Here is a 24,670-nt window from a genome sequence, read left to right on the forward strand (position 1 = left end):
GACAGTCTCAGTGCTCAGAACTGTTGTAAGACTGTGTGACTCTGTTGGTGAAGCTCTTCTGTGTCTAGACCTACAGGAGGAGCTTCTCCCAGACAGCCCTGTCAGTCTCACAGCACCCATCCTCTCCCTGAGACTCGTCCCCAACATCATCGTAGTCAGTCCTGTCAGGGGCAGGGGCTCCTTCTTCAGAGGGCAGTGTGGGCAGGACCCTGTCCACTCCAGGGCCAGCGTGGGGGACACCTGACAGAGAGACACAGACTCATATTTTTACAAATGACTCAGTTATTAACATAATACTGATACAAATAAGTATTATGAAAATGGTGAATATCAGAAATGACTGAGTAGATAAATTAATAATTAAATCATAAAGTCATAATCATAAGCCCCCAACTTGTAAAGATTTTGCCAAATATATTCCCAATAGTGAAATATTTGTTATTAACAACACAACACACACATAATTACACACAACATAAACATACAGCACACAATTACAAATTTGCTAACAAGGTGTTTTAGACACCTACATCCTAACCATCCAGAAAATCCTCAAACTGCTACCAAGTATTCAGCTTTTACAGAACACCTACATAAAAGAAAGAGATAAATCAAACCTTCTAAACCAAAGACATTACAACCTACAGTTAAATCTCTCTCTTTGTGAACCCAACTGTTACAAAATGAATGGGAGCCTATCTCCCTGTTCTAAAGATGCTCCCACTAGCCAGGAGAGGCACTTTTTAACCAAGGGATTCTCTAAACAAGAAATTAAAGTTTCTAAAAACAACAGAAGGGCAAGCTCTCTTTATGAGGGTCAAAGACTAAACTCCAATCTGGTCTTTCCAGTTGATCTAGACAAGTAGTAGAAGCAAGAAATAGCTCTGTCATTCCTGGACGGTTGATTGACAATCATTTACCCAGAACTTAACTAAACTTTATAGTTGCTTTGATCACTGAATCTCACACCTCAACATCTCAGCAAACATCTCCTTGCTTTGCAGCCCCTAGTCATGTACTGGAATTGGAATTGGAATTGGAATTGATGACATTACCCAGGTGTACCTAGATTTTTTAAAACACTTACAGTCACAATAATAATAATTGCTTACATTTATATAGCGCTTTTCTGGACACTCCACAGGCAATGGGGACTCCCCTCCACCACCACCAATGTGCAGCTGGATGATGCAACGGCAGCCATAGTGCACCAGAACACTCACCACACATCAGCGATCAGTGGGGAGGAGAGCAGAGTAATTAAGCCAATTTATAGAGGGGGATTGTTAGGAGGCCATGATTGATAAAGGCCAACGGGAAATTTGACCAGGACGCCAGGGTACACCCCTACTCTTTTCGAGAAACACCCTGGGATTTTTAATGACCACAGCGAGTCAGGACCTCAGTTTTTACATCTCATCCGAAGGACGGTGCCTGTTTACAGTATAGTGTCCCCGTCACTACACTGGGGCATTAGGACCCACATGGACCACAGGGTTAGCGCCTCCTGCTAGCCCCACTAACGCCTCTTCCAGCAGCAACCTTAGTTTTTCCCAGGAGGTCTCCCATCCAGGTACTGACCAAGCTCACACCTGCTTAGCTTCAGTGGGTTGCCAATTGTGAGTGCAGTGCAGTGAATGGGGATTTTAATTTTCTGTAACAATCAGAAATTATAGCAGTATATTTTGAGAGTACTTGTAGACTTCTAGGAACTAATCAAACATAATAATCTATAGTTTCACACATGTATTCTAACCAAACAATATACAATTTATTGATATAATTATAATTTGCATAACACAAAATAAGCATAATAGAACATATCTGAGAAGTAATCTGCTTTGATATCAATGGCTATTAGTGGACTAACAGTTATAGTATACAGAATAGATGTTACAATATTGTAGTCAAAAGTGTTTAATAGGATTTTTTAAAATTAAATTGTATCTTTTTGGAAGACTTGATGATTCAGTGTAGAATTCACTTATACTTATGAAGTATCAATGCTCTTAAACCACAGTGAGGAAGACCTAGTAATTTCTGAGCCTAGTAATTCTCTCTGCATTCAGAGAACAGAATTCCTGGTCTTGGGGAATCTAAAGCTTTGCTCTGTCTAGACCTTACTCCCTCATCATTGATCAGCTGCTGATCAATTTAAATCATCTGATTGGCTGGGTGTGTCAGTAGGTGGGTTTCAATGACACTCTGATCTTTGTGATCTAACTTTGTACAATTCAGGTCTCTCCGCCTTTATTGGCTGTTATTGATCCTTGTAGGACATGACAGAGTGAAGCCACTGCTACTGCAAAATGCCTGATTCCCCCCTGTCTTGGATGAGAGTGCAACAGAGATGGATTACTGAAGGTTATCTTCCCATCCCTGAACTACCTCACCCACACTGAGCCCCCTGGCTGTAGCCCCCTTTACCTGAAATGGGGTAACCCTCACTGTCCCCCACATCACTGTATCCAGAGGGTGTCTTATCAGGGAGGAGTCTTCCTGTAAACAGAAGAGCAGGTCAGTAATGTCTCTGTCATTCTGACACAAACTGGCCTCTTCATTTCCAGTTAGTGTTTATTTGCAGATATGAAATTAGGTTGAGACTAATTTCTAATGACAAAGGCTACTGTGGGCTGGTACAGGGGGTACTGATGAATCTTATTTATAATAACTCACCTGACACAGTGTCTGGACTCTGGGGCACAGTGATGGCATCATCATAGTACTCTGGACCCTCTTCTTTCACAGAGGACATCAGCTCTCCTGAAGCACACAGAGCAATGTGTCACTGTCACTCATCAGAACACTGACTCATCTAAAGAGCAGGACTGCTGGACCTCGTCAGAACACACTGATTAACTAAACATCAAGTTACGACTAAAACACCAGAGTCTTAAGTACAGGAGATCAGGGACCCTGATTTCCTCTCCTATTCATGTCTGTCATACATTTAAAACTAATCCTAGGTTTTGAATTAAGATGTTGAGGGACAACAGGGCAGTGACGTACGGATGTATTTGGACAGAGAGCAGTGATGTGAGCCCTATAATCCAAATGTGCCGTGCAGTGCACAGAATCAGACTCTCTGGGATTGGTGCAGTGTTTCTCTATGGGACTGGACTGAAATAACTCACCTGACAAGGCATCTGGGCTCTGAGGTACAGTTACAGCATCATCATAGTACTCTGGGGCCTCTTCCGTCACAGGGGACATCAGCTGTCCTGAACCACAAAGAGTACAGATTCAGTGACGCATATCAGAGCACTGATTTATCTAGAGCACATGACTGCTGGAGCTCCTCAGAACACACTGATTAACTGAACATCACATTGGAACTAAAACTCCAGACAAGTACAGGAGATCAGGGAACCTGATTTCTAGTCCTATTCACTTCAGTAAGAAATTTAAAACAATTCTTAAAATTTAAAATAAGATGTTGAAGGACAACAGGGCAGAGAAAGGTTGGTTGTATTTGGACAGAGAGTGATTTGAACACTATGTGCAACTGAAGAGGAGCTGGACACTGGCAGCACAGTGACCAAGACTGAGTGTGCAGGGCAGAGATCACAGAGAGAGAGAGAGAGAGTCAGAGAGTCAGATTCATGTGACTGGTGCAGAATAACACAGACTACGTATTCAGAAGCTGAGATCAAAGACATAGTAGAGAGAGTCAGACTCACTGAGATTGGTGCAGAGTTTCCCCATGTGACTAGACTGAAGTAACTGACCTGACAAGGCATCTGGGCTCTGAGCTACAGTTACAGCATCATCATAGTACTCTGGGATCTCTTCTTTCAGAGAGGTTATCGAGTCTCCTGAACCACAGAGAGAGACAGAGAATTTACACTTCCGGACTCAGACTTAGTTTGACCATAGAGCTGCAAAGTTATTGTAAAGTGTGATTTTAAATGTTTTATGGTGTATAGTTAAGCCAGAACTCTAGAGTCGCTGATTTATCTGATCTGAAAGGCAGTTTTTACAGCATGCTGTTCCCCAGTCTCCTTTTCTATCAAAACCAATGAAAGCAGCACCCTGTTTACCACCCCAGTATTGACCAGCTATAGTTTTGCTCAGCATCTGTGATCTGCCGAGATAAGGCTAGTGTGAGGCAACATTGAAGAGTTGGCTTTATAAGGTATCAAACACATGTGGTTCTATTTGTATAATTCAGGATTTTCTACTTAAGTTCTCTAAATGTCTGCCTGGTTTGGGATGAGAGAGAGTACTGGACTGAAGACACCCCCACTCCCACACTGAGCCCCCTGACTCCATCTTCCCTCACCTGGTACTGGGTCTCCCTCACTGTCCTCCACATCGTCATATCCAGAGGGCATCTCATCAGAGAGGAATCTCCCTGTGAACAGGAGGACAGATCAATACCTGCAGTCGGACAGCAGCCTCAGTGTCCTCTACTGGAAGAGAAGCCAGGGTGTGAGTTTGTGTTTATAAGGCAGATCCAGATTCGTGCTGTGTTGATTTTCGTCACTTAGTTTGACACCAGTTGAGAAAAAACCCTACAGGTTTAAAACTAAAAAATACTCTTTTTGTCAGAAACCAGTTGAGTGAGATTTTCTACAAGTGTTATCCTCAGATCTTCCTCCGAGGGTGGAGACTAATCACACCTGAAGACTCTCTCCACTCACCTCTCCTGGGGGCGCTGTAGGTTCCCTCTCTGGCCAGTTTGTACTCTATTTCCTCGTAGACGGCATGATGATAAGGGGTGAGTGCTCCCTTAGATAGGGCTGTGTGAGGAAACAGACACTCAGGGTTAACATGCAGGGAGCAGAGTACAAGATCAAACATTGACTACTAAACCTTCTTTGGACATTAGAGCACCTAAATGTTATGCTTCTGGATTTGCAAATTTCTTGATATCTCCATCTTTAATTGTTGATAATCTTTCTTAAACTTCAAATGGTTTTCTCTACCAGGTTTATTCCTCAAGGGAATTATATAAATATCAGTTCCATGTGAGTGACAGAAATGACCACTAGAGGTCACTATGTGGATGGTGAGTTCTCTCCCTACCTTTCCTCAGCTTCCTGTTCTGGATCAGCTGCCCCACTAACAGAGCCAGCACCACGAAGAGCAGAGCTCCCAGCAGCAGGAGGACCAGGGGCGAGGCGGACAGGCCTCCCAGCGGCTGTGTCTGGGGTGTTGTCCTGGTTCTGCCTGAGAGTGGGGGAGACAATGGATGAACAGGGATCAGGAGAGGTGCTCTTGGGCTCATATACAGATGCAGCCATTCAAAGTGCGCGTCACAGACACGTACCGCAGGTGACGTCGCTCAGTATGACGCAAGATGACGCGTGGCATCGCAGTAAGTGATTGGTTGACCGACAGGGGCACTCGTGGTCCGTTGGTCTGTCGTAGAAAGACTTACAGTAAAAACGTCTTTGCTGTGCCCGTTGTAGATATTGAATTTTACCACTGAAGGGAAATCTTAGTAGCTGAGCATAAAAAGAATAGGAGCATACTGTAACGCGTGTGAAGGCCATAAACGATATTAATTTTGGAACATAAACATACAGTATATAGCTGGTCTTGGTACTTTAAAGAAAAAAATACACACCGGTATTCCATTTCTCCCTAAACATTGTAAGCTTCGAAGTCTTTAACTAACGTGATACCGGAGTCAACAAGCATACTTTTAGAATTTGATTAAAAGGGAATATAATATGGAATCGCGTGTCTCAAGAATTTAATAACGGTATGATTATATCCGTGTACTGCGGCAGGGCTGTGTAGGGCTGTTTCGCCTGCCTTCTCACGCGAGCTGTCTTGTAGCCGACTGGTCTAGGTGCGTGCCTGCCAACGGGCAGCGTGTGTGCTCGAATCCAGCTGGTTTTATTTATTTATTTTTTAATCGCGTAACATATTACCGTATGCAAACTGTACTGTATACAGTATGTATATGTATATTTAATGTCTTAACTGTGCCTGTTTAATTGAATTTAAAAAAATTATTTAACACGAACATTAAGCTGTTTACATCTTCCGCCTGAGAACAGTCACCCGTTGCTACCCAACGCAGAATGGTGATTGGCTGACACCATCTGACACCCCTCTGATTGGAGAAAAAAGACGTGCTGGTTTGCTATACATACTGTAACAGGAAGAGGATTTCTTTCTATTCAAAACGTGTATTTTAAAAGTTTAAGAAGTAAAAACCTTACAGCGTACACAGATTTCTAAACTGATCAGGATCGTTATCTTTGTCTTATGCATAATAATGTTCACCGCTCTGTGCAGCAAATTAATAATAAACTTTATTTTATATAGCGTTTTAAACGAATAAGTAATTAGATTGCTCATAAACCTAATCACTTGCTTTTTCTTTTTATTTAGGCTCAGATTTCAACTATAGATCGTATTATTAATAACCATAATAACAACCAACCAACAAAAACAACCATATAAACATAATACCAACCAAAAACATAGATAACAACCACAATACAAAATCAAATATATCAAACCATTTTACTCTCGCAAAGTCCTCCAATTATCATAATCCCGCCCCTTATGCAAAACCAAACCTTCCTCCCATCCCAGTTTATCCTGTTTATCATAAACAAAATCCACCTCAATTTTCAACATAAAGCATTAAACAAAATCAATACCTCAACACTCCATACTCAACAACGATAATTCACAAACAGCCAGAACATGTAACTACACATTCCCAAACAGACCTAATTTCCATAACCCCGCCCCTTATGCAAAACCAACATCCCTCCCCTGTTCTCTCTCTCCCCTGGCGGTTGTAATTGTTTTTATTTTCAAATAAATTTTAGCAAAGTCATGCATTTTAAAAATCTTAAGATTTTTATATTTATGTCTTTATTTAGTGGTTTCATTAGTGACAAAGGCTAAACTTTCTTGGAAAAATGTCTTTTATGTAAACCATGTTTGCTATTTATTCATTCAGGGCTAAAATATGTTCATTGTATTCTAATGAAAGAAGGGTTCCTTTCGCCGTAGTCGGGAGCCTAGCCTTTAACTAGTAAGTACTGTACTTACTGGGTTTTTGAGGGGGGGGGGGGAGTGTCTTTCGCTGGAAATCTCGCCTCCTACTTTGAAAATACCCGTGAGACCGGTTCAATTCGTCGCAGCCAGCACTCCTGCAGAGAGGGGGGTTGTACTTGCAGTGTATGCAGTACACGCGTTATGCTCTTCGTTAATGTCTAAGCCGGAACATATCATTATATCTCATTTTGTATTTCTTAAAAAAAATCGTTTTCCCAGCCTAACAGTATTGTTTTTAACCTGTAAATTTGCTGGACAGAGAGGTGAACATTATTACACAGAAGACAAAGATAGCGATTTACGTTGCATTGTGTATCGTGCTGCTTTAATACAGTTTTAAATAATTGGAAGTCTAAACAGTATCAGCTTTATTTATGGGTTTTAAATAAAGGTGATTTAAACGCGATTTAAATCAATATAAATGTTTATATTGTAACGCATAGGTGACTATTCATTGTTATTAAAATGACTTAAATTCGATCATGTTGTGATATTTAGAAATATACATTTGTTTGGTGCGAGTGAAGTTTTATTTAATCTCAGAGCCATTCTGATTCTTCTGGAAGCCAGTTTCCGCCAGGGAGTAAAAAAAAAAACACACTATGGTATTCTCTCCAATGCAGTGCAGTTAAAAACATACCTCTGATGCTGCTCCTAAATGAATATCGTTTATGACCATCAGAAGCTTTATGCTCCTTTTCTTTTTTCCAGTGGATTGAACAGGGAGAGGCATTTCATGATGTACTTTTCACTGATGAAACAACAGTTGGTCTGGAACAGTTTTCAACCATGTCGTTTTATAAAAAGGGGAGATATGTACACGTTACTGAAGCTAAAAGTTTAGCCTTTGTCACTAATGTAAACACTAAATAAAGACGTATAGAAATCCCTACGTTACAGACTGTATATGGCTGTTATTGGTAGTTTAAAGAAAAAATACACACCAGTATTCCACTTTCTCCCTAAACATTTTAAGCATCAGAGTCTTACATGTGGTTATTTATTGCATAATTTAATTTTGAAAGCCACTGAGACATCAGGTACTACTGTTGTATTTATGAAAAAGAAACAAAAAAAACATACTAACAACTGTGCCATCCTACTCCTTAGTTAATACATTTTATTATTCATAAACAGTTAACATTGTTAGCAAAATATTTTGAATTATATTTAACCCTATTTTTTCTTTAGTTTTGTATTTAACTTATTATATGATAGTCAGACTTAATGTATATTTGAACAATGAAATGAAAATATATTTTTACAAGATTTTACATTAAGCACTTAAAATTAATATGGTTAATAAAAGTAAACTGTAACATGCTGTAACAAGATCGGTTAAACTGCGAAGAAAATGCTTTCAGAGAAAATGTTTCAGGTGTGAAGAACATAGATCTCTAATGCAATTTCAACCAAACCTGTTCCCACACACCCTGCCCCCACTACCATTAGAATATACACAAACATTTTAGCGTTCATTCTGAGCAGAAGACCCTCACACCTGAAGAGTGCTGGCTGTGACGAATTAAACCGGTCTAACTGGCTTCAATCACAGACCATGTGACATGGGACTCAGTAAACTAACAGCGCCACTGGATTTGATAATACCTAACCAAAATCCGCAATATGGAAACAGAACCTGTGTGATTGTTGATAGATGATGTACTCGTAACAGTTTTTCAAGACGAACTACAACATTTAAAAAATGACTTGTATGTACTTGATATCTCTAATCAATCCACGGGTCCCAGCACAAAACGAAAGTAAAATGCATACCGTTTCGCGCTTCTTATTAGTTGCTCAAAAGTAATTTGACCGTATGAAATGCATAATATAAACCTAGAAACATATACGTGAGCAGTACTTAAGCACTGTAGTATCGGTGTTAAGACATACCTCTCAAATACTGTAAATCAAGTTAAAAATATCTCAAGACCGATTCTGGTCGTAATGAAACCATGTTTCGTGTATGTTTTCTTTTTCATCTTGAAATAACTCATTTCTAAATACCTTTTTCACTGTTAACATCTTGCAGCAACTTTGCGAGCAAAATATACACTCTGACAGTTCATCCTGCTACCAACATTAAATAAAACAAATCTTAAGATTTCTATATTTATGTCTTTATTTAGTGGTTTCATTAGTGACAAAGGCTAAACTTTCTTGGAAAAATGTATTTTATGTGTTGCAGAAAAAACTGACTTGCTTTAACAAAATATGTTTACAAATCCTTTCACCTGGCATTTTCGTAGTTAGAAATTATGGAACGCTCTGTTAAAAGCAAGGGAGTTTTTATGTCCGTTGCAGTTCTTTTGCAACTTGAATATAATTATATCGTTATTAATTTCTTGAGATACGCGATTCCATATTATATTCCCTTTTAATCAAATTCTAAAAGTATGCTTGTTGACTCCGGTATCACGTTAGTTAAAGACTTCGAAGCTTACAATGTTTAGGGAGAAATGCAATACTGGTGTGTATGTTTTCTTTAAAGTACCGAGACCAGCCATATACTGTATGTTTATGTTAAGATTTCCCTTCAGTGGTAAAATTAGATATGAATATTCAATACTTAAACGGGCACAGTTAAGACATTAAATATACATATACATACTGTATACAGTACAGTTTGCATACGGTAATATGTTACGCGATTAAAAAATAAATAAATAAAACCAGCTGGATTCGAACACACAACCTGCCCGTTGGCAGGCACGCACCTAGACCAGTCGGCTACAAGACAGCTCGCATGAGCAGGCAGGCGAAACAGCCCTACACAGCCCTGCCGCAGTACACGGATATAATCATACCGTTATTAAATTCTTGAGACACGCGATTCCATATTATATTCCCTTTTAATCAAATTCTAAAAGTATGCTTGTTGACTCCGGTATCACGTTAGTTAAAGACTTCGAAGCTTACAATGTTTAGGGAGAAATGGAATACCGGTGTGTATTTTTCCTTGTGATATTTTAAGCTCTAGTTGAATGATAGCTGTCGCATTTTAAATCATTTTCGTAGTTAGAAATTATGAAACGCCCTGTTAAAAGCAAGGAAGTTTTTATGCCCGTTGAAGTAAAACAAAATGCCTGACAAAGTATGGCTTGGACAGATTCCAAGTGCTTGTACAAATGTGCTAAAGAAATTATACTTTGAGTATACAGCTTGTCCAAAGTCATCCATTATTAATACTATTAGTAATATCTTCGGTAAAGGCTTTGATGCATAAATATTTCTGATAAAGGTAGGTTGTGTACTTTTGTCCAACTGAGCAATCTTGCTTTCATAAAATGTACCAACATTTTAATTTTAAGATTAACATGCTGTAATACACTGTTCAAAATTAAAGGCTCAAATGCTGTACATGAGAGGTTAAGCTCCCCCTGGCGGTTTTACAAGGTGACGCCGGATAGTTTCCGGCAGAGCGTCAAATGACGCGCGATTAACCACGTGACACTGCGTGACACTGCGTGATACCGCGACACGCCCACCGGGGTATGCCGCAAAATAACGCACGCATTTTGAATGGCTGCATCTGTACACTTCGACACATGTCCTGTTCTCCTCCTGTTCCCATATGTGGGTATCATGCTTCAGGGTGAACCTAAGATCAATGAAGAAAAGTTAAGGATTCCCAATCTAACCCATCAGGACTGTCAGTAAATCAGTGAGGAAAGAGAGGACACTAGCACAAGATCTACACTGGGAATCTAAAAACACTGATCTTCACCCTGAGAGAGGAGAGGAGACACTATAGCAACACTGGGAATCTGAAGAGGCACTGATCTTCACCCTAAGAAAGGAGAGGAGACACTATTGCAAACACTGGGAATCTGAAAAGACTGATCTTCACCCTGAGGGAGGAGAGGAGACACTACAGCTACACTAGGAATCTGAAGAGACAGAATGACAGGAGTTATCAATGACAAGGAGGATTTCTGTTCACCTGTAGCTGTTGCTGGACTGGCTGTTGTCTTTGACAAACCTGTAAAAGAGATAGGAGAACTGTTATTATTTTGCCTTTGGTTTTATAGCAAGTTGAATCCAGAGTGGTCTTAATAAAAAGAAAATCTTTACATTTGTTCCTTGAGGTCAAATCTAGGATTGCAGGATGAATGGTGTCTTGTTCGAAATTAAAGCCTAGTGCTGTTCACACACACATGGCTACAAAACATCCCAATCTTGTCACTGATGATCTTAGTTGATTCACTTAGATATTAAGCAGTGATAGAGTATGGGTGACATCAGTCTAACTTCTCCATTGATCTGCTACCTTGTTCATCTACAGTTCTAAGACTCTCCTCACCTGTACAGGTAACCCCTGCATCTTCCTTGTGTCGACAGTCGCTCTGATTCAGTCCAGAGTGACAGCAGTCCCACAGGTGAAGTTCACTGCCTGTGCAGTTCACCTCGTCCAGCCAGATGGCACCATTTCCTGGTCCGAATGAGGCCTCTATTGCTGCGCTTACTGCGTCCCCACAGTCCAGCTGTCTGCAGACCACCTGGGCATCCTGCAGGTCCCAGGAGTCATCACAGACTGTCCCCCAGGAGCCCTCATACCGCAGCTCCACCCGCCCAGAGCAGTTAGTGCCTCCAGCCAGGCGCAGAGCCAGTGGGACTGAAAGTCAACAGAAAGGTTACCGAGTGTCATTAGATCTGTGACTGTAGACGAGAGCAGAGAGGTTACTGAGTGTCTTCAGCTCAGTGACTGTAGTAGAGATTAGTGAGGTATTGAATGACTCTGGAAGAGAGCTGTATGGTTACTGTTCCTCAGCTCAGGGCTGCAGTGTCTCTGACTGTTTTACACACTGAACTCACCTGGGCAGTACAGCTGAGGCTGCTCTTCCTGAGGGGCTGGAGTGCTTCTGTCAGCTTTTTTCCTAGGACCTTCAAAGATTAATAATCATATAAAAACATTATTATTATTATTATTATAAAATGAATAACAATGACATTGCTTTCATTTTTATACATGCTTGGATATAAATTAATAAGAATTCAATTTAAAGCTTTTGTCTGTTCTAAATATGGCAAAACACTAATTCACAGAGCATTACTCTTCACCCTGTACCTGAGCAGGTGATGTTAGCCACTTCCCGGTCTGTGCAGTCATTCTGACCCCAGGGGGAGGAGGGACACTGCCACAGGGTGGAGTCGTGTTTGCAACAGGAGATAAAGTCCAGCCATTTGGGATCAGGCCTCAGCCTGGAGTTTGTCTCTCTGATGGTGCCCTTGTCTCCACAACCCAGCTGTTTACAGATCACTGCAGCTGTGGTGTCTGTCATGCCGTTGGCACAGATGCTGCCCCAGGTGCCATTGTAGTAAACCTCTGCCTGTCCTGAACATCCTGCAGACAGCCTCAGGAGAGTGTGATCTGTCGAGACAGCAGGGAAAGTTAAAGGAAACAAACCCTGACAAGACAGCCCAACGTTTCATTCTGAACTGGTAAGAAACAACCAGCAAACAATGTGAATGGTAACCAGTCTCATTTCCTGTACTAATCCAGTTATAACTGACTCACATAATGAAATAAGTACAGCTGTACAATAACACAGTTGACATGAAGGTGACAGGTGTGTTCATTCAGAATCTGGACAGTGCATCACACAGAGCTTTAAAATCCCATTACATGATCAGGTTCTGACCCAAAACGTCATTCTGATCAGCTTGGCTATTCAGCAGCAGCACAACTAAGAGACTGAGGCATGAAAGTAGAATGCGTGGCTCAGGGTGAGCAGTGCAGCGCTGTGAGTGGAGAAAACGAGGCTCAGGGTGACATTTAACACCAAGTGGTTCATCAGGATCTGACCAGAAGCCATTCTTGGAACAAATCAAAATGAAACATTTGAGGCAGAAAATCATGAAAGATCATGGCCAAGACAAATACACCCAAACAGACAACAGGTCTTATTGATGTGAGAAGTTTAAAGTTTGGACCCTAGAGTTTACTGGAGGACTCAGATTAATATATCCCCAAACACTAGTGGAGGGGAATTTATCTTGAATGCCAGAGTTTCTTTCTCTCTTTATTTATTTTTGCTGGGAGGTGAATATGTGCATTCACAACTGTATCATAAATATAAATATTTATTTTAAAATTAATTCTACATCCAGCTCAGTCTTTTCCTCAGTAAGATGTATTTAAGCACTCCAGATGCAAACCATATCCACAATGTGGAATTCCAGTATGTGGATTATTTTATTTAGTTAACTTACTGAACACAAGATTCTCCCATCCTCACAAGTCAAACATATCTAGGCACTCTAGATGCAAGCCATATCCACAATGTGGGATTAAAGAATCTGAATCATTGTAATTTTAATTATCTCCCCTACCTGAACACAGGATTCTCACATCCTCCTTGTGTCCACAGTCATGTCGTCCCCACCCTGCTGAGGGACACTCCCCCAGGGACAACTCGTTCCCCAGACAGCCCACCTCGTCCAGCCAGATGGGTCCAGTTCCCTGGCTGAAGGAGGCTGGCACTGGGGCACTGAGGGCCATCCCACACTGGAGCTGCCTGCACACCACCTGAGAGTCTGCCAGGTCCCAGGAGTCATCGCAGACTGTCCCCCAGGAGCCATTGTGAGAAACCTCCAGCCTCCCAGCACAATCACCTCCTGCCCCAACCAGGCTGAGGGAGTGCTGATCTAGGAGCAGAGAATCAGAGGTGAGGGGTCAGAGGTCAGTGCAGTTTTAAGAGATCACCATGACCTGCTGTTACAAGTTGAAGAGTAGCTCAGCTCACAAGGCACAGCAGATACAGTTCAAGTACAGTGTTTCTTGACTTTTGATTAATTTTAATATATACACTTATTGTAACAGATTGTTCATAAGCGCCTTTATTTCTTGAGGTGCTTCAAGCGATGGGGGATGCCAATACATGTGTTGGTGAACTTCTACCGCTGCACCATCGAGAGCATCCTCACCAACGGGATCACCGTGTGGTATGGCAACACCTCTTCGCGAGAAAGAAAGGCACTGCAGAGAATGGTCAATATGGCCCAGAAGATCATCGGCTGCGGCCTCACCGAGATTAAACAGCTCTATGAGGACCGCTGCCGTGGTAGAATTCTGGCCATCACAGAGGACAGTCACCACCCCGGGCATGAGCTCTTCACCCCACTGCCCTCAGGCAAGAGATATAAGAGCATACGGACACTTACCACTAGATTCTTCAATAGCTTCTATCCACAAGCATCGAGACTGGCGAACACATTTAGCCATGCCCCTCGGACCACACCTACACCATCACCATCTACCTCATTATGATTTCTTATCTATTGCACATCTCCAGTCATCGTTTACACGTCTGTATTGTTTACATTCAAACTGTCTACATGTTTACTTGAACATTGTCTACTGTTTGTTTGTATATTGCCTTGATGCACTGTTTGCACTTTGTCTTGTTTTTTACACTTGTTTTACAATCGAGAGACTTTCTGTAAGTAAGAATTCCATTGTACCAGTACCGGTTACATGTGGCAATAAAGTTCAAGTTCAAGTTCAATAAGCAGTATATATATATATGCAGTATTGCAGTATTCAGATAGATGTGTTTGCCGTAGATCCCAAAGACCTGAGTGTGTTTGTGACACACAGAACAAACTGATCACACACAGCTGTTGCCTCACAGACTGATCTGGGATTCCACTCAGCAACAGAGACATCAGCACACACTGAGAGCCCTGGAGAAACAAAACAGGGGCTAATTCATACCTGGTGTTTTGGAAGAGGGAACAGCTGAAGAAGGAAAACAAACAGAGAGAGAGAAATCAGACTGTGAACCGTGTGTGAGAGGAGCAATTTAACACCAGAAATGAAACTACAATTAAAACAGCACTGATGTGATTAAGACAGTCCTCATTCTCTCTTTACTCTTTACATCATCCAGGTGGATGCTGCACATTGGTGGTGGTGGATGGGAGTCCCTGTCATTACCTGTAAAGCGCTTTGAGTGGAGTGTCCAGAAAAGCGCTATATAAGTGTAAGCAATTATTATTATTATTATTATTACCTGCTCCAGGTGAATCTCTGGTCATATTTGAGTCTGTAAAAGAGAAGGAAGCAGCTCATTTCTGTCCACAGGAGTGATGTTTCACCAGTGGAGTGTCAGCTGTGTGTGGGGCTCAGGTGTACATAACATCTGTAAACCTTGACTTTCTGAGATTCACTTTCTTTTTAGGCTCCTGTTTGGTTAGGCTCTATTAATTAAACTAATTAAGCAGGTCAGATGTTAATTACAGGATACTGAGGTACAGAACTTTCTTTAATCTTTTAGAACCATCAGTGAAATCAATATAAATATAAAACTGATTTTTAGTCATCAGTGTATTTGTGTATCTATCCATCAGAAAGCAAATGACAACCTAATAACCCCTTGAGGGAATATTTGAGTTAGATATGATATTTTTAAAACACACTCACGTTTTAAGGAATGTGTGTTTTCATCTTTGCATCTCTTACATAACTGGCAGTGTGTAACAGAGCAGATATTCAGTTAATAATGAAAACAGTGTGCTGCTGTGTGTAAGCAGAGGGAGTGTCACTGTGTTTTAAACACACGATTCTCACCGGTGCAGATGACTCCTGCATCCTTTCCATGAGAGCACCCTGCTCTCCCCCATGAAGAGACAGTGCAGTGTGAGAGACGGCTCTCGTTCCCCCTGCACTCAAACACATCAGTTCTTACTGGTCCACTGCCCTGTCCAAACCAGGCCAGTCCTGGCACTGCTACAGCCTCCCCACAGCCTAGCTGCTGGCAGAGAGCCCTAGCATCTCTTAGGTCCCAGTAGAGATCACACACTGTCCCCCAGTCCCCGAAGAGCCACTGTAACTCCACTCGGCCAGAGCAGGAGTTAGAGCCGTTCGCCAGCCTGAACCCTGTGTATCCTGCAGATAGGACAGGGGAGAGAGCAGAGACCCAGATTCACAACATAACAACCAGCTATTCATTCAATGGCATCTTCAAGTATACTTACAATACTGAGCTTTAAATTACTGTCATATAAGTATCTCACTAACGTGTTACTGTTCAACCCAATTCAATCTAAAGTACTTTATTCATCAGCAAGGCTGGTAATTTATGGTTTAATTAAGTTACTGGTGATCAGAAGATCATCGTATTGAGTTTTCATGGTTAAACACCAATCCCCAGTATTGAATCAGAGCTATAGACACACTTATCTGTTTCTCTTCTAAGCTTCAGTTTTGAGCTCCATTAAAAACAAAATGAAATAAATTATCCCCCTCTTACCAAAACACTCCAGTCCCACATCGTTCTCATGGGTGCAGCTCTGTGTCTTTGTGGAGGACTTTGGACAGAAGGACAGGTGAGATTCACTTCCCTGGCACTGGAGCTCCTCTGTCCAGACCTGTCCCTCCCCCTTCCCGAAATGAGCCCCCTTCAGCACCTGTGAGGGAACCCCACAGTCCAGCTCTCGACAGACAACTTCTGCATCCTGCCAGTCAAAGTCAGAGTCACACACTGAGCCCCAGGTCTCTCCATGCTGCACTTCCAGTCTCCCAGATCAGAGATCACTGCCTCCAACCACTCTGACCCCTCGATGAGCTGGAATTTCAGAACAATAACAGAGATCACTGTCCCTGACTGGTCTGACCCCTTGATGAGCTAGAATATCAGAACAATAACAGAGATCCCTGTCCCTGACCTTTCTGACCACTCAATGAGCTGGAATATCAGAATAATAACAGAGATCATTGCCCCTGACCAGTCTGACCCTTTGATGAGCTGGAATATCAGAACAATAACAGAGATCACAGTCCCTGACCAGTCGGACCCCTCAATGAGCTGGAATATCAGAACAATAACAGAGATCACTGTCCCTGACCACTTGATATGCTTGAATATAAGAAAAGATAGGAAGAGAGAGCAGTAATAGAGAGTGAGTATTCATTATTTGAACAAAATTGTGAGGAATTCTAAAGAATACTAAAACTATATACTGTTTTGGAATTTTGGGAAATTGCTCAGCCAAAAATTAATCTGTAAATTATCAAGCACACATTCACTGCAGATCAAGTCACTGTCACAGAAACACTGAGAGATCAATGAAAAATAATTAAAATGACCAGAACCTCTAGACACGCCACTGTGTCATAGGAGCTGACATCCTAGAACTCTGGGCTTCAAAGCGGGAATCTGGTTGTGAAACACAAGTAATTGACCTGCAGATATCTGAGACCCTGAACCAAGATGAAGAACACATTGTACCCCAAAGCTTCCTGATAAACCTGAAGAAAACCTGGGAACTAAACAATGTCCTTCAATATAAAGCAGAAATGAACACTTACATATAAAAAATGAAGGGAATTGGATTCAAAAATTGAAAATCATTTTTAATAAAGTTGTTTTAGACATCACGTCCAAACTGGTGCAGAGGTTATAGAAAACCAAGCCTAACATACTGAGTCCAGCTACTGTTGCAGCTGGACTGCCTGACCTGCCCCCTGACAAAAACTGTGAACAGGACTGTCACAACCTGGCACTACTGGGGCAGGACTGTCTGACCTGGGCACTGGTACACACTCTGGACAAGACCACAGACAGGCACTGTGAGTTGTCACAGACTGGCATTGCTGGGACATCTGTCTGACCTGGAACTTGAAAAGAAACAGCCTTTACTTCTACAAAGACAGACACTCTGGACAAGACAAGGACTGTCATAGCCTGGCACTGCTGGAGCAGGACTGTCTGACCTGGGCACTGACACACACTCTGCAGAAGACCAGGACTATCACAGCCTGGCACTGCTGGAGCAGTACTGTCTGACCTGGGCACTGACACACACACTGGACAAGACCAGGACTGTCACAGCCTGGCACTACTGGAGCAGGACTGTCTGACCTGGGCACTGACACACACACTGGACAAGACCAGGACTGTCACAGCCTGGCACTGCTGGAGCAGGACTGTCTGACCTGGGCACTGACACACACTCTGCAGAAGACCAGGACTGTCACAGGCTGGCACTACTGGAGCAGGACTGTCTGACCTGGGCACTGACAGACACTCTGGACAAGACCAGGACTGTCACAGCCTGACACTGCTGGAACAGGACAGTCAGACCTGGGCACTGACACACACTCTGGACAAGACCAGGACTGTCACAGCCTGACACTGCTGGAACAGGACAGTCAGACCTGGGCACTGACAGACACTCTGGACAAGACCAGTACTGTCACAGCCTGGCACTGCTGGAGCAGGACTGTCTGACCTGGACACTGACAGTCACTCTGGACAAGACCAGGAATGTTACAGCCTGGCACTGCTGGAGCAGGACTGTCTGACCTGGGCACTGACAGTCACTCTGGACAAGACCAGCACTGTCACAGGCTGGCACTGCTGGAGCAGGACTGTCTGACCTGGGCACTGACAGTCACTCTGAACAAGACCAGGACTGTTACAGCCTGGCTCTGCTGGAGCAGGACTGTCTGACCTGGGCACTGACACACACTCTGGACAAGACCAGGACTGTCACAGCCTGGCACTGCTGGAGCAGGACTGTCTGACCTGGGCACTGACAGTCACTCTGGACAAGACCAGCACTGTCACAGCCTGGCACTGCTGGAGCAGGACTGTCTGACCTGGGCACTGACACACTCTGGACAAGACCAGGACTGTCACAGCCTGGCACTGCTGGAGCAGGACTGTCTGACCTGGGCACTGACACACACACTGGACAAGACCAGGACTGTCACAGCCTGACACTGCTGGAGCAGGACTGTCTGACCTGGGCACTGACAGACACTCTGGACAAGACCAGGACTGTCACAGCCTGGCACTGCTGGAGCAGGACTGTCTGACCTGGGTACTGACATTTTTCATTATTCTAATTAAATTATTCTGTATAAAAGATATTCAGCAACCAAACCGTTGAGTGTCATTGATTACATTCTTCCTCTTTTTAGTGTACTGAACACAATCTATCAGTAAAAATGACATTATAAGTTTAAGAACCCAACAAAAAGAAGTATCAGTTATATTTCATGTAAACACAATTGTGCTCTATTGATAATTATGATACTAATTGAAGGAAATTGTGAAATTCGTAATCATATCTGTTATCATATTTATTTAAACATTTTAGGTAAACATGAAATGGCTCATCCTACCTGAGCAAATCACTCCTGAATCTTCAGAATGAGAGCATCCTGCTGATCTTGGAGAGCCACAGGCCTTCACTGCAGGCTCTGAGCCTCTACAGCTCAAATGCCAGATGTTTCCAGTCCCTGCTCCAAAGTGAGCTCCTCCTGGTGCTGAAACAGCTGATCCACAGCCCAGCTGTCTGCACACCACTGCAGCAGCAACGAAATTCCAGCGATCATCACACACTGTCCCCCACTGTCCCTCGTGATACACCTCCACTCTCCCCTCACAGGGACTGGCACCATTCACCAGTCTCACATCAGCACTGCCTGCAGAGAGAGGGGAGGGGTTTAACTATAGTCTCCATGTTTGTTGAACAGTTAATACAATAATACATTCAGTAATACATTAGTTCCTCAGTCAACAAACAAACTCAATCAAAAAAAGAGCAAAACAATTTTCTAAGCTTTTCTTTATATATTCAGTACCTACAGATTACTTACAGTAAATGTCAGATTAATTCTCAAATTCCCATTTCACCTCACAAAAAACAATACCCACCTTTTGAAAAATGTTCGACTTATGAATCAATCAATAAAAACTAAATAACACCGAGTCTAGAAGAAATCAGTACCTAGAATATTACTACAATGTGACAAGAAAAAGCCAGTTTTCCCTATTTTTACAGCTCTTCAAGGTGTCCAAAAGGAAATTTGCAATTTTCACTCTTTCTTTTTTTGCACTTTACAACAAACATGCACACAGTATCATTAAACAAAGTGTCCAACTCAGAGAAAAGGTCATTTAGAACAGAGGAGAGAAGCTGCAGTCTTGAATTGTGAATCAGTGCAATACAGTCTCTCTACTCTGACACAATAGACATGAGTCTGTCAAACCAGACTGAAAGAGCCATAGAAAAGATTCATTCACTTTCCACTGGAATAGATCACCCACTTTTCACTGGAGATCAACCACTATCTACTGGACAGCACTCACTCGACGTTGTAGGTCACCCACTCTACACCAGAGATGACCCACTCTTCACTCTCAGTGTAGATCATTCACTGTCCACTGTGGATCACACAGTCTACAGGAAAGATCACACACTCTCCACTGTAGAGTTTGTAGGTTTGGATTTTTTTTTCCTTAATAATAAAAACCTTCATTTAAAAACTGCATTTTGTGTTTACTTGTGTTATCTTTGTCTAATATTTCAATTTGTTTGATGATCTGAAACATTTCAGTGTGACAAACATGCAAAAAAAAGAAGAAATCAGGAAGGGGGCAAACACTTTTTCACACCACTGTATATTTAACACATGTTTGACTAATTAAATTATATTGAAGCACATTATTTTTCACAAATACAGGATAGGTTTAACACAGACACAGATACTGACACTTATTGTATTATTGTGGCATCCTGAGAAACTGCTCAAAACTCAACTGCTGGGTTATGAATCTCTAAGTGATTGCCTATTTAATATTTCAAGAATTAGTTCTGTGCTATTGTGTGATAAAGTGATAATTGATTTAATTTGTATTACCCATACTTAAATATGTGTATTTGATTATATACCTCCAATAAACCAATAAACATCTTATTAAACCTTCATTATATACAAAAAAATATTCCATCATTTTGTAACTAAATATTCCATCATTTTGTAAGAAATAATTTAGTTGTGAAGTAGCACTCAAATCCTGTATAAACATAACACAACTTCGTATAGTTTTTAAATTCTTGTTGTAATGTCACAATGTCCTTTAGCTGTTAAATTATTGCTGTTACACCTCAGTCAATATTTCCCAATAATAATAATAATAATAATAATAATAATAATAATAATTCTCACAATTGATCTTAAATTCTGCATTTTCTGTTTGATAAAGCAATACAGAATGTAACCATTATCAGCCTGTCCTGCTCAATGTCAAAACACAGCAGACTTGGTCTATAGGAACCAGATAATGATAACATCAATTTTATTTTAACACTTTAAAAACTACAAGAGCCAATTTTTCCTATGGCTTCAGTGTTTTACATTTTCAGAACCCAATTGTATCTCTTTAAAATGCAGATAGGTAACCCATAATTACCTATCATAATAGAACACCATTTCTTATAACAACAAAATTAAATACATGGTTTTACTGTAACTGAATCTCGCAGGGCTTAATGACAGAAACCTGGACTGTCTGAACACACAAGCGATACATTGGCACCATTAAAAATCCAGTGTAAATTTACTGTATACCTATTAATACATTAGTATTTAATAATAAAATACCAGTGTCTCAATGATCCTCCTGTTAATTAATAACACGCTTATCACTATGAATACATCAGTATGTAATAATAAATGATCAGTCTATCAGACTCAATAATACTTTGGTATATAATTACACAATTCTATTAATACATCAGACTGTAATAATAATATATGTCTCAGAAATGTACTAGTATTTAACAATACACTTACCTCTATTAATGGATCAGGCTTTTAATTATTTCTATGAATACACCATTCCCTAATAATAAAATGTCAGTCTCAATAATACTTCAGTCATTAATAACACACTGATTTCTATTCATACATTAGTCTGTAATAATAAAATAATAAATGTTTATTTTAATTAATAAAATAACAATAAAAATACTTAGTAAAATAAAATCACGGTGCTCGTTATTTCCAAATCACAATATTATACTATTATAGATACTTTTTTGTCTTCATTTTTTTCTATGTCTAAGAAATAGCTTACATATTTTTATTTTTATGGTGACAGATTAGGAGTTGTAAATACTTTATGTAGATAGTATATATATTTTATATATCAAATATTTTAGAAAGTATCAATAAAATCCGATGATAACCAGCCTCTGCTGTAGATTGATAACTTGTAAGTAACATAACCCAGTCCTGTATCCCCAACCCTGTCCTCAGGGTGTGTAATAGTTCATGAATGTTTATAACACTGATGGCAACATCTTAAAATAATGTTTACAGACAATTATACAGTAGATATCAACTGAAGTGTGGGCTATAAGGAATTATTTTATTAGTACTGCTTTTTTAAAAAATGAAAATTGTTCAGGCACTTTTTTATTATTCACATACTCAGAAATAAACAATTATGACAATTTTGTTACACAGAAAGCTTAATTTTAAAAAGAATGTTAACATTTTTCAACCCAAGCTCATTTTCAATTTAGATTTGTGTTTTTCATTTAAAACTTTGTTTTATGTCAGAAAATCAGATGATGTAAAATTATTATTAATGAATTAGCTTTTGAACACTAGCAATTAATTCTTCCTGACTCATAGAACCCCTAAAATGCAGTTATAATAAATTTGGACAAATACCCAGAAACCTGAATTTAAAATAAAACATTAACATATCTAAGCCCATATTTTTCTAAAGAAGTTATAATAGAACATTAATATTTTTCAAGCCAATCTCATTTCAAAATACTTTTTTATCCTTTTTTCATCCAAACTTTAATTTCAGTTGTTGTGTGTCTAGACAGAAGAAGACTCAACACTTACTGGCTGAGCTGTGCAGCACCAGGACAGCGAGAGAGAAGATGGACAGGCAGCTCTCCATTTTCATCAAGACAGAGCTGAGCAGCAGCTGAGACCCCTGTCTTCACCCCTGAGCCCACAGGGCAACTGAGCTGCTGCTCCGCACCCCAGACCCCCAATAACAACACAGCCCCCCGCCCTGCCAATCACACACAGCACTGCCTTTTCAGACTGACAGCAGGAACCTCTCACACAGGCGGGACGGCCAATCAGACAGGGCCCTTTCAGTCTTCTCCATATATATCAGAGACACATCACTGTTTCCTCTCCCTGAAGACACTCCCAGCAGTGCGGAGGAGAGGAGAGACAGGAGCAGCTCTGTGTCTCACTGGAGGAAACACAGATACAGATACAGACAGCAGGGCTGCAGGTGCTGCAGGGGCAGGAAGAGATCAGATATTAAACTAAAAAAATTGTAGACAAGTATTATATTTTTAAATCAGTATCAAGATAATTAATTATGTATATATGGTCTTGTAATTCTTGCTGTCTGTATCAGGAAGTGTCTAGTGACTAGTGTCCTGCAGTGAGTCACAGAGTTGTTGTGTCTCCAGACAGTAATGTCTTCTGGTCATGGTCAAGGACAGTGTGAGGAGAGCCTGTGATCAAGGTGGCAGTGAGGTCATTCAGGTCAGCACAGGAATACAGAGACAAGGTGGACTGACTAAGAACTGGCTGTCCTGTGACTGTGATCAATAATTTAAATGAAAAAAAAAGCCCAGCAGTGATTGTCCCCTCTGTACTGAGCCTGGTGGATAGCAGCTCTTCCAGTTGAGTCCCTCAGACCCAGAGTCTGTCCTTCTGCATCTCCAGTCCACACAGATGTTCCAGCCACTCCAGCTGTGGCCCCAGTGTCTCTCTGTGTGGAGCTGACTGTGAGACTGAGACTCTCTAACAGCACAGTGGAGCTGAACTGATACTGATACACTGATACACCCCCAGGCTGAACAGTGAGGACTCAGGTCACTTCCTCCTCCTTATTCTTATAGGTAGTAGAAGCAGTAGCAGTAGGAGGAGCAGTAAAATATTAATAGTAGGTATTAATAGTAATAGTGGATAGCAGCAGTATCAGTGGCAGCACTAGTAGTAGCTGTAGTAACAGTAGTAGAAGCATTAGCAGTAGTAACAGTAGTAGTATTGGTAGTTATGCTATATTTTAACTCTTTAGTTCAACAATATAGCGTATGTGTTGCAGCTTCAGCAGAAGAGTAGGAGACAGTTTCAAAGTTGGAAAAACAGCTAAATGAAAAATCAGTCCTTGTTACAACACCCAGCGAGAACACAGCCCACCTCCTCCTTATTAATAGTAGTAGAAGTAGCAGTGGCAGCAGTAGTAACAGTAACAGTAGTACCTGCAGCAGTAGTAACAGTAGTACTAGTAGCTTTAGTAGCATTAGTAGTAGCAGTAAAATATTACTAGTTGCAGTTGTATCAGTAGCAGCGATAGTAGGAGCTGTGATTTAAGGCACCAATTAAAACAATTCCTACAATGATATGACAACATATTTTTACAGAGGGACATATTATCTTCAGTAAAACTGCACTATCTCTTCACTTCCCTGTCTTTAGGAAATGGGCCTGTTTCGTCAGAGCTTTACCGGAACTGCAGGTCAGACTCTGCAGAGAGTCTGTGGTTTGTGCTGTGATGTGCAGTGCAGTGTGATGAGGGAGCTGAGAGCTGAGCTGTACAGAGAGACACACAGGGAGCCCAGTATTCAGAGCTCCAGTGCTGCACAGGGAGACACAGGAGAGCCCAGTGTTCAGAGCTCCAGTGCTGCACAGGGAGACACAGGAGAGTGTAGTGTTCAGAGCTCTACAGGGTGACAGGTCCTCTCCCCACACAGCTCTCTCAGTGTGTCTCTCAGGGCTGAACAGGAGGGGCTGTTCCTGTCAGAATGGAGGCTGACTCTCAGAGCTCCAGTGCCAATATGAGGAGAAGCTCTC

At 41.3% G+C, this 24,670-nt stretch overlaps 1 protein-coding gene and 1 pseudogene across 1 annotated transcript; both read right to left on the reverse strand.

Annotated features, from left to right (window-relative positions):
• Nucleotides 1-70: 70 nt before the first annotated feature.
• LOC148809738 (antigen WC1.1-like) lies at nt 71-13,534 on the reverse strand. Its single transcript, XM_088909215.1, has 13 exons — nt 13,366-13,534; nt 12,101-12,403; nt 11,848-11,916; nt 11,336-11,647; nt 8,523-8,530; nt 5,029-5,149; nt 4,644-4,742; nt 4,283-4,354; nt 3,729-3,815; nt 3,117-3,221; nt 2,677-2,763; nt 2,428-2,499; nt 71-240 (listed from the first exon to the last, which is right to left on the reverse strand). Exons 1-13 carry the CDS (start codon nt 13,532-13,534, stop codon nt 71-73), a joined length of 1,674 nt encoding a protein of 557 aa, XP_088765341.1.
• Nucleotides 13,535-14,738: 1,204 nt separating this feature from the next.
• Nucleotides 14,739-22,748, reverse strand: LOC148809739 (scavenger receptor cysteine-rich type 1 protein M130-like; annotated as a pseudogene).
• Between the last annotated feature and the right edge of the window lie 1,922 nt (nt 22,749-24,670).

The sequence above is a fragment of the Atractosteus spatula genome, unplaced genomic scaffold, assembly GCF_055471065.1.
Source record: "Atractosteus spatula isolate fAtrSpa1 unplaced genomic scaffold, fAtrSpa1.hap1 Scaffold_117, whole genome shotgun sequence".
Classification (NCBI taxonomy): Eukaryota; Metazoa; Chordata; class Actinopteri; order Semionotiformes; family Lepisosteidae; genus Atractosteus; species Atractosteus spatula.